At 31.5% G+C, this 11,085-nt stretch overlaps 3 protein-coding genes across 3 annotated transcripts; all 3 read left to right on the top strand.

The window, feature by feature from the left end:
• Nucleotides 1–1,780: 1,780 nt before the first annotated feature.
• Nucleotides 1,781–4,232, top strand: LOC110719466 (remorin-like). Its single transcript, XM_021898417.1, has 5 exons — nucleotides 1,781–2,080; nucleotides 2,575–2,652; nucleotides 2,768–2,855; nucleotides 3,339–3,420; nucleotides 3,831–4,232. Exons 1-5 carry the CDS (start codon nucleotides 1,933–1,935, stop codon nucleotides 4,023–4,025), a joined length of 591 nt encoding a protein of 196 aa, XP_021754109.1. The 5' UTR covers nucleotides 1,781–1,932; the 3' UTR covers nucleotides 4,026–4,232.
• Nucleotides 4,233–7,441: 3,209 nt separating this feature from the next.
• LOC110719173 lies at nucleotides 7,442–7,966 on the top strand. The gene has a single exon (XM_021898078.1). It carries the CDS (start codon nucleotides 7,442–7,444, stop codon nucleotides 7,964–7,966), a length of 525 nt encoding a protein of 174 aa, XP_021753770.1.
• A 28-nt stretch (nucleotides 7,967–7,994) lies between these two features.
• On the top strand, nucleotides 7,995–8,533 carry LOC110719172. The gene is made up of 2 exons (XM_021898077.1): nucleotides 7,995–8,204; nucleotides 8,255–8,533. Exons 1-2 carry the CDS (start codon nucleotides 7,995–7,997, stop codon nucleotides 8,531–8,533), a joined length of 489 nt encoding a protein of 162 aa, XP_021753769.1.
• Nucleotides 8,534–11,085: the final 2,552 nt, after the last annotated feature.

Genomic DNA, 11,085 nt, shown 5'->3' with positions numbered 1-11,085 from the left:
CTAGTGGATTGTTGACATGGCAAATTCTTCCAATCAAAATTTATTATAGGCGATTTAATTACAGCCAATTCGCATAAATAAAAAAAAATAAAACAGAAAAGACAAACATTAATTACAAAGCTGCAATCAATTCTAAATTATTAGGATTCCTCCTTTACTTAAGTGAAACAGAGGGAGACAGGGAGTAATAAAATTTAGTTTTTACTAGCAAATATCAATGTCAATTAATATCTATAGAAATCAAGTAAATACTAGAGCTTCCAAAACATAAAAAGTAGCTTAATTTCGAACGTCTCAAACTAAAATGTGATCTATATAAGTAGAACGAACGGAGTATACATTAGCTTCGCTCTTAAAAGTAGGCAAGCTATAAGTTAATTTCTTGTATTTTAGTCGTGCCATCTTTATCAACAACAAGAAAGTAACCTACTCCAGTACTTTCCAAGTGAAAAGAAGAATCCTTAAAGAGCTTTTTTTAGGTGGCCAAATAAATGGAGAAATATTATTGGAATATCAACAACTCAAAAAAGCAACTAATTAGCTAGTGAATCTATAATTAGTTCTCTTAATTACTCAATTAATTATGTGGACACAATAGAGTAGAGTGTAAAGTAGAAAGAGGTCATTCGCCACCCATAAATGGGGCCCACTAATTTGGGCCTTTGGATATAGTCAAAGACAGGCCACATACGATTTTTGATTGATTATTTTTTTCATAAAAAATCTTTAAGGGAACTTATTCTTTGGATATAGAATCCAATGGGACACATTTACATTACTTTCTCTTTTTCCCTTCTTTTTTAAAGAAAAAAAATATGAGGGACACATTTCACAATTTTATATCTTTCACATTTTACAAGCATTGATGTATAATATATAGAGCCGACATGCTTTTTTTTCCCTTTTTTCTTTTATTTACTAGAACGTATCCCCCTAATCCCTAAAATATTGTACAAATTATAAGATAAATTAGGTAACTACATTTGTGTTCTGTCAACCTTAGATGATACGAAGTAAGTTTTAGGGCTAATTAGAGCTGATGAAATCTAATTAAGTGTAAACATAAGATAGAAAATTAAGGATCACTAGGTACAATTACATTTAATAAGTTTAATTAGATAGAGTACTGATGATTTTGAACTATGAAGTAGTATTACCGCTCTGTACTACAATTATAAGAGTTGCACAGATTTACAAGTGCAAATAATAATTATTTTAGTTAATTTAAATTTAGGTAGTAAGAGCCAAAATTTGAGATTGAACTTCGTTTTATGTATCGTACTATTATGTTAAAGTCATGGTAATACAATTCATAAATGAACACGGTTAAAATCGATATCTATTTTATATGATAACTAGCTTGAAAGCGAGTCAACAAATATCCAAATCGAATAACTTCTTACTTGAAATTATCCATCGTAGAGATGTATCCGAACCAAACAATTTATTTGCCACTCAGCCACCCCAAAGCCCTCCTAATTGGGGTTACCATTAAAAAAGAAGATTATTTCCATGAAAGTCAAGATTCTATAGAACAAACCATAACAAACCTATAACAAATGTCAAATAGTACTAGTCTTCATGCTATTTTTGATACAGTATCCAACACAACTCATACCTACACATAACACAACAGAACAGAACAAAATAATAATTTTTATAATAAAAATGATGAAATTTTAATAATTTCAGAAATAAACATAAAAATAGTTTGGTAAATCTCAGCTGTATATTTGATATGCTCTCCTGGCACACCATACAATAAATTATTATTATAAACTCCTATAATTTCAACCTGCCCTCCACCTCTCTTTATCATCTCCTCTGTTTCTCTTTCTCTCCTACCACTCTCATTTCATTTCTTTCTGGTTTTTTCTTCAATTTTCAATTAAAAATATCATAAATTTTTTGTAAACAAAAATAACAGAAAAAATGGGTGAAGAAGAACAAAAGAAAGTAGAAGAAGTGAAAGCTCAAAATGTTGAAGAAACATCAAAAGATGTTAGTGAAGAAAAGAGTGTGATTCCTGTTGTTTCTGATCACAAAGATTCAGACTCCAAGCCTCCCCCTGCTGATGAAAGTACTTTTTCTTCTCTAACCCATAATTTTTTTCATTGATTAATTTTTTTGTTAATTTTAGTGAAAAAATTGTGAGGTTTGGATTAGTTTAGTTTAATTTTCTTACAGTATTTAGCCATTGATTGATTTTTTGTTAATTTAAGAGAAAAAATTGTGAGGTTTGGATTAGTTTTGTTTAATTTTCTTACAATATTTAGCCTTTGATTAATTGATTACTCATTTTTGCTTAATTTGAAGTGATTTTGGTTCTAAATGTTAGTTATTTTGGTTTAAATGCTTACTTATTTTAGCCTAAAGTTCTTTTGATTATAAGAATTTTGTAGTTCCCGAGTTATATAAGTTAAATATGTTTGAGGGGTTGAATTAGTTTAATACAGATAATCAATTTAGCTTTAGCCCCTTGTTTTATGTAATTAATTGATTTTTTTTTTTTTTTGTTTATAATATGAAGTAATTTTGGTGTTAAAAAGTGATTAATTTTGGTAATTATGGCAGAGGCTATTGTACCAGTAGCAACACCTCCACCAGCTCCAGCACCTGAGAAAAAACCTTCTGGAGGTTCAATTGACAGAGGTATTTAACAATTTTTTTATTACTACTCTTTTAAATTTTTTTGTTGCAAAAATATTCTGTATTTTTTATTGAAATCATTATAAACTGAATTATAATTAATCCTTGTAAAATTCAGATGTTGTGATGGCAAAGGTTGAAGAAGACAAGAAATTGGCCCTTGTCAAAGCATGGGAAGAAAGTGAAAAATCCAAGGCAGAAAACAAGTATGTACTTTTTCTTATAAATAATGTATCTGCTAACCATACTTTTGTTTACTAGTTTTATTATAACCTCCATAATTCTAGTACATCTGTGGGACTGTTAGAGGGTGATTCATATAGGTATATTAATTATAGAACGGTTTTTCTAACGAGTGTCCATGGGTAGTTACAAGGGTTTATCTACTCTAGAGATATTCTATATAGAATACGGAGTATCATGAAACTTAACAAGTGGTCGTGGACACATTTTAGAAAATCGATTAGAGTATTAAGTTCATAGATTATCTACTAAGCAATAGTTTGATGAATTTTATTGACAACTTGTATAGTTGTATTTATCATGCTTTAGTTGCAAGTTCTGTGAAGTTGTCAACTTTATGTGAATTGTTAATCATATTTGAAGTAATCTTAACTTATGAAAGTGGAGTTGCCAGAACTTATATGCTTTGACAAAGATGATTAAATTGCTGGGTTTTTAATGTACAGGGCATGCAAAAAGCTGTCAGACGTAGAAGCCTGGGAAAAGAGCAAGAAAGCTACATTAGAAGCTGAACTCAGACATATGGAGGTACTTCAAATATAACCTTTACATGTTTTGATGTTTTGTTAATACTTCGAGTTCTGAAACACTCGGACGAACTGAAAATAATAGTCACAATATGTCAACACTTATTTACTTGAACACCTTTTAGTCGTATTATTATTTGAGAGGAAGGAGTATTCGTGAAAATCCTGTACGAAACTGGAGAAATTGGTAATAGTCACATTATATCAACACATTTTCACTTGAATACCCTTTAGTCGTCGTGTTATCACTTGAGACGGAAGGAGTATTCCTGATCCTGTAATGAGACAGGAAAAACGGATGATAGTCACAACATTATATCAGCACCCTTTACTCGAATACCCTTTAGTCGTATCATTATTAATATTTTGGGATGGAAGGAGTAATAGTGTAACTCGTGTGTAATGAAACAGGAAAAATTGGAGAAAAAGAAGGCAGAGTATGCAGAGAAAATGAAGAATAAGGTGGCAGAAGTGCACAAATTAGCAGAAGAAAAGAGAGCAATGATTGAAGCCCAGAAAGGAGAAGAGCTACTTAAAGCAGAAGAATGTGCTGCTAAATTCCGTGTTACTGGCCAAATACCAAAGAAATTTCTTGGCTGCTTTTAGTTGCTGGTTTATTAATTAATTCTAGTACAAAAAAAAATTTGAAAGTAATTGTGTAATTTATTTGTTTTTATAAGTTTTTTTTTTTATATATTTTCAATTGTTTGGGTGTCTGGATTTGGTTTGTCAATGTGTACAGTGAAGATTTTGTCTGGTGTGGTTAATTACTTATCAGTAAATTATGCTCAGTGTTTGACTGTTTGCAGATTATTATGGGTAATTTTGATTTTTTTTTTTTTTTTTTTTTTTTTTTTTGTTTATTTTTTCAATTTTTTTTTTGTTGGTTTTTTTTTGTTTTTCAATTTTTAAAGAAGGGTGGGGCTGAAATTCAGGCCCCATTTTTGAAAAAAACAGATACCAACTACCAAGTGATATTCCAGTCAATTTTATTAGGAAAAAAAGTGTAGGAAAAAAAGTGAAAAATTGAAAGGGTGTAAAATTTGATATGTTTTGCCGACATATCCGTTTAGAAAACAAATGTTGTGCCAACAATATCATTAGAGGTGGGGCTAACCTTCTCCTAATTGTTCTCCCATCATCCAAAAATCCCTGACTTTTAAAGAACACAACCATAAAAGAAAGTAAGAAAACTCCTTAGATGTTTCTAATTACTTCGAGTTGTTTGAACTTGTTTCACATTTTATATTACGAGCCAATATATAATTTAAATCTCTATTATTTTTAATTATCAATTAGTAAAAATACAAAAATATCATATTATAATATTATTATAATAGTACTAATTAAGGTGAATCTAACAAAATATCATATGACTATTTTAACTTAAATACGTGTGAATAATGTTACGAAGTGTAATATTATATGTCAAATCATTGACTTTGAAATAAAATCAATTAGTTTAACATCTACAAACAAAACATTACCAATGGATGCCAATTAACTTAATTGATTAAAGACTTAGTGGGTAGTACCAAAGACCTAGGATCGATTTTCTTTTTTCTACATTATTGCCCTAATATAAACATAAGCTTATAATCTAGCAGTTTTAATCCAATGACTAGTGTGTGGCCCGGACAATGCACTAGGTTTTACTTTGAATATCAATAAATATTTTTGAGGTATAAAATTATGCATCCTCCGTTTTAGTAATATTGCAACAACTGGACTTTTACACTATTTATTGTGCTTGTTTGACCACATATTATACGTAAAGTAAAATATAATCATGTGGGGTCTTATTTAGATTCGTCTCGTAAAATACTTTCACAATATCAACTTTTTATAATTTTTACTCTTATATAATTATAGATATTTAGCATATAAAATGTGCTTTGGGATGCGTAATTTCATCTTTGTTGCAATATTTGTGGAACAGATGAAGTAAACTATATAACTACAAAAAATAAGTGAACAATAATAACTGTTGAAACTAAATAAATGCTCTCAAATTTATGTTTTGGACAAATTTTTTTTTTTTTTGATGAAATATTTTGTACAAATTAAAGTATTTAGTGTATCATAATTGAATATGAAGCATAATTAAATTTTCTTGTATTCACCCATCTACAATAGATTGGTAGCAATTTCAAAAAAAAAAAAAAAAAAGATCATGTATTCAAACATGTGATAAACATTTTTATTTGTAATGATCTCGTGCATACTCTTGACTTCTTGAGACTTGTCTGATTTTTAAGACAATAATAAAGAAATGAGGCTGGTTCGTTTCAATAGAATAATGATCAATCCTAAATCATGTCGCGCATAAACAAGCTCTCTAAGATTTAGTCAAAAAAATATTTTGAATAACCAATGCAGATTTTAATTATCACTAATTTGCTATTAATAATTTTTTTGTCAAACAAATAAAAAACGTTTTCTATAAACAAAAATCCAGTAAGTTCACAATCTTCCATATATATTTGACCTCATTTGTACTGCATGCAAAAAAGTGAATCATAAAACATTTTGGAAAATTATGATAAAAGGTCCAAAATGTTAAGAAAATGTCAAATGAAGTTCACATGAGTTTGGAGCACAATAGCTTATAGCTCATCACATGAGCTATATTTAGGACAATAATTTGTATATAAGTACAATTATGTAACATACTTTATGGGCAATATTTGCCTATAAATAAGTTCACTATCTTGTGAACTAGTAGAGTAAGAAGAAAAACCGACATTCTCTAATTGCTCTTTTGCTCTCTTCCATCTCCATCATCATAAAATAAACAATATCATAGTTACCTCTTAACACGTTATCAGCACGAGTTACTAGTCAGGTATATTTATACCTACTACTCAAAATTATAACAAATAAATACTATCTACTTCTAAATGTTTTGAGGAGTATGCTCTATAGTTGCCCATATTTTGGGATCCTCTATACCAGAAACTCAAACATTTATTATATCATATATCTCAAAACAACGGTGAAAAATATCCTTACTTATGAATTTATTACTATCTTGCCTTGTTTTATTTATGTTGGTATCTTGGTTTATGTTTGATTCATACATGTTGATATTACATACTCACCTTCTATGTAAAATTTAATTTTAGTAATTATAATTAGTCGTAACTTTGCATGCATATTATTAACTAAATTGACAAAAAGATGCAGCCTTTTATACTTATTATTTTTCTTTCTTTTACGAACTGTTTGTGTTTCTTTCAGTTTTCGAACCCATGATCTTTTATAGATATTAGGGCTCTCGGACCACTATGACTTGCATTCCCAGTGTGATAACCTTTTACAATTATAAATACTTATATTTGAATCATAATTTTGCCAGTACATTAAACCATTATATGATATTTTTACAATTGTAAAAAACAGTAACAGATAAACCTACCTCTATAAAAGGTAGATTTTCCCCCGATTTTCACCACAAATCTCTTATCCTCTCTTTATCCAAAAATCACCCAAAAATTATTCACCCCTTCTTCTCCAATATGTTCCCCGACGGCGACCAAAACATCCAAAACACCCACACCTTCATCTTTGAGGAAGATTTAAAGAAAATAAAACAATATTTTCTCCTAATTACGGCGCTTGTAGTTCTGTTAGTAGCAATATTAATTTTTGTCATAATGTACAAGTGAAGTTTGTTTATTTTGTCGATTAAAAGCATGTTTTGTTTTATTATGTTGTTTTGTTGTTTTAAATCATCATTGTATAATATTACCATTATTATTATAGTTATTGTTACTACTATTGTTGTTGTCGTTTTGCTGTTTATACGACTAATATGATTTTTTTTTCATAGTTATATAATTACTCACAATAATAAACCAAGGGGGGGAGAAAGAACTATTTTATTTATGTCTTATTATTGTTAAAAAAAAAGAATTTAATTATCATGTGTTTCATTAACAAACTAAAAATATGGAAGAATTAAACACATGTGATATACGTATGATTATAAACTAATTATCACGTAATTTGTTGTAGTTAAAATGGGAGATCTTGTGAAAAGACAATTCAGCATTCTAGATTTATCTGGAAAGAAATTTTTGGAATGGAAAGTGGATGCCATGATGAATTTAAAAGCTCAAGGGTTGGAGCATACTGTTAATAAAAGTCCTCCTGGTCAAACAACTGATACTACCACTTCTGCAATGACGGTTGAAAAACCCATTACCGAACAAGAAAAGGCAAAAGCCTTAGTGTTACTAAGGCATCATTTACATGAAGGCCTTAAAACTGAGTACATGATGGTTGAAGATCCCAAAGAATTATGGGACTGCCTTAATGAAAGATTTGGACACCACAAAAGGGTGCTCCTTCCTAAGGCTTTATTTGACTGGACAAATTTACGATTCCAGGATTTCAAATCTGTAATAGATTACAATTCAACCATACATGAGATAGTATCTATATTGAGATACTGTGATCATCCAGTCACCGATGAACAAATGATTGAAAAAAACACTCACTACCTTTCATGCAAGCAACATATTGTTGCAAGAACAATATCGTGAAAGAGGTTTTAAGAAGTTTAATGAATTAATGAGTGTATTGCTTGTTGCAGAACAAAATAGCGATCTTTTGTTGAAAAATCATAATCTCAGACCAACTGGGTCTTTGGCACTCATCATGAGGCAAATGCAACAAGTTCTTATCCACTCGAGGCAAATGCTGCACGAAGAGGTGGACGTGGAAATTACAATGGTCGTGGAAAAGGTCGTGGAAATTATCGCGGACGAGGCTGAGGACGTGGTAGAAACAATTTTCAAAGAAACAGTAATTTCAAAAATTTTGAAAAACAGAAGGGACAGTCATCTGGAAGCCACAAACAAACTCTTTCAAAAGGAAAAGACACATGTTACAGATGTGGCATGACAGGACATTGGGGACGTACTTGTCGTACGGCCAAACATTTGGTAGACCTTTACCAGGCTTCTGTAAAAGGAAAAGAGAAAAATGCAGAAGCAAATTATGTTAATGAAGAAAATGCTCCATGTCCTACCCTTGATGTGTCCGATTTCTTCATGGACAATGCTGAAACTGGGAATGATTTCATCTTTGGAGAAAATAACAATGCTTAATCAACCCATCTACTGATGTAATATATACTACGTTTTAATGAATTTTCTGATATGTATTTTAAATGATTAGTCATGTACTCTTAATTTCTATCATAAATAAAAGTTTGTATGATATTATTCTAAACTAATCTCATATTTATTTTATGAAGATATGGATATACCCGAAGTTGGTTCCGAATATCATTGCCTTTTGGACAGTGGAACAACACACACTATCTTAAAGGATAGGAAATATTTTTCACAACTAAAGTTGTTTCAGGCAAATGTAAACACTATCTCCGGGTCAGCAAAATTAATTGAAGGATCTGGAAAGGCTTGTATAATGCTTCCAAATGGAACAAAATTGATGATCAATAATGCTTTATACTCGAGTAAATCTCGAAGAAATCTCATAAGTTTCAAAGATGTGCGCCAAAATGGCTATCATTTAGAAACAATGACAACGGGTCAAAAGGAGTATTTATGCCTTACGACAGGAAAATATGGCAAGAAACACATTTATGAGAAATTGTCAGCATACTCTTCGGGGTTATACCGTATAAACATACGACCCGTGGAAATCAATATGATATCTAACCAGAAGTTAGATGACAAACATTTGATTATTTTATGGCATGATCGTTTGGGACATCCAGCAACTGGGATGATGCAAAGAATAATAGCGAATTCAATTGGACATACAATAAGGAATGCCAAAATTCCTCGATCGGATGAATTAACATGCTCCGCATGTTCACTTGGCAAATTAATAATAAGACCATCCATGAACAAAATTGCTATTGACTCTCCAAAATTCTTGGAAAGAATTCAGGGAGATATTTGCGGGCCAATTAATCCGGCATGTTGACCATTTCGATATTTTATGGTTTTAATTGATGCTTCCACACGATGGTCACATGTCAGTCTGCTTTCAAGCAAAAATGTTGCTTTTGCAAAATTACTTGCCCAAATTATCAAATTAAGAGCACAATTCCTAGATCATACAATAAAGAAAATAAGGCTCGATAATGCTGGGGAATTTACATCCCAAACATTTAATGATTATTGTATGTCAATTGGAATTGATGTTGAACATCCAGTAGCTCATGTCCATACACAAAATGGTCTAGCTGAATCACTAATTAAGAGATTACAATTGATTGCAAGACCATTATTAATGAGATCAAAATTGTCATCATCTACTTGGGGACATGCTATAATACATGCAGCAACACTAATTAGATTGAGACCTACAACTTATCATAAATTCTCACCACTACAACTTGTTTGTGGTAGAGAACCAAGTATCTCACATCTAAAAATCTTTGGTTGTGCTGTATATGTTCCTATTGCTCCACCCCAACGAACAAAAATGGGTCCACAAAGAAGGCTGGGAATTTATGTCGGGTTTGAATCCCCATCTATAATTAAATATCTTGAACCATTGACTGGTGACTTATTTACGGCTAGATTTGCCGACTGTCACTTTAATGAAACAGTATTCCCAGCCTTAGGGGGAGAGAAAGTGGACCCACACAAGAAAGAAATAGAACTTATTTGGAATGCAACACAATTGTTGATGTTAGACCCACGAACAAATATGTGTGAACAAGAAGTTAAGAAAATTGTTCATTTACAAAGTGTTGCAAATCAATTGCCTGATGCATTTGTAGACACAAAGAAGGTGACAAAATCACATATACCAGCAGAAAATGCCCCTGCACGTATTGAAATCCCAACTGAAAATAAGGCCATAGAAAATGAATCTCAGGCACGCAGAAAGCGTGGAAGACCACTTGGTTCAAAAGATTCTAAGCCAAGAAAATTGAAAAGATTGGATGGAATAGAAAATGAGACTAATAATGTTCCCTCGCCAGAAGGTCAAGAAAGACCAAATGTGGATGAAAGTAAAGAAAATGATGATAATCCAAAAGGGGACGAACAAGAAGACAACCCTACGGGAAATGAACAAGACGTTCAAAACGTCGATAACAATGAAATTTCAATGAATTACGTCTCTACCAAGACTCATTGGAATAGGAAAGATGTTATCGTGGATGAAATATTTGCAAATTCCATCGCAATCGACATTGTGTCTGATGAAAATGATGTTGAACCAAGGACAGTGGAAGAATGCCGACACAGGAGTGATTGGGCAAAGTGGAAGGAGGCAATGCTGGCTGAGTTGAAGTCACTTGAAAAACGAGAAGTTTTCGGAAAAATAACTCTTACACCAGCAGGTGTAAAACCCGTTGGCTACAAATGGGTATTTGTGAGAAAACGTAATGAGATAAATGAGATAGTTAGATACAAGGCAAGACTTGTAGCCCAAGGATTTTCTCAAATTCCAGGGATTGATTATGAAGAAACATATTCTCTAGTGGTTGATGCAACTACATTAAGATTTCTGGTAAGTTTGACAGTCACAAAAGGACTGCAAATGCGATTAATGGATGTAGTGACTGCGTATTTGTATGGGTCACTCGATACGGACATTTACATGAAAGTCCCCGAAGGACTAAAACTACCAGAAAACCACAAGCCTAGACAACTGCTTTCCATAAAACTAAAAA

Source organism: Chenopodium quinoa, unplaced genomic scaffold, assembly GCF_001683475.1.
Source record: "Chenopodium quinoa cultivar QQ74 unplaced genomic scaffold, ASM168347v1, whole genome shotgun sequence".
NCBI classification, from domain to species: Eukaryota; Viridiplantae; Streptophyta; class Magnoliopsida; order Caryophyllales; family Amaranthaceae; genus Chenopodium; species Chenopodium quinoa.
The sequence above is the reverse complement of the archived record's forward strand: the minus strand, read 5'-3'. Positions and strand labels throughout refer to the sequence as shown.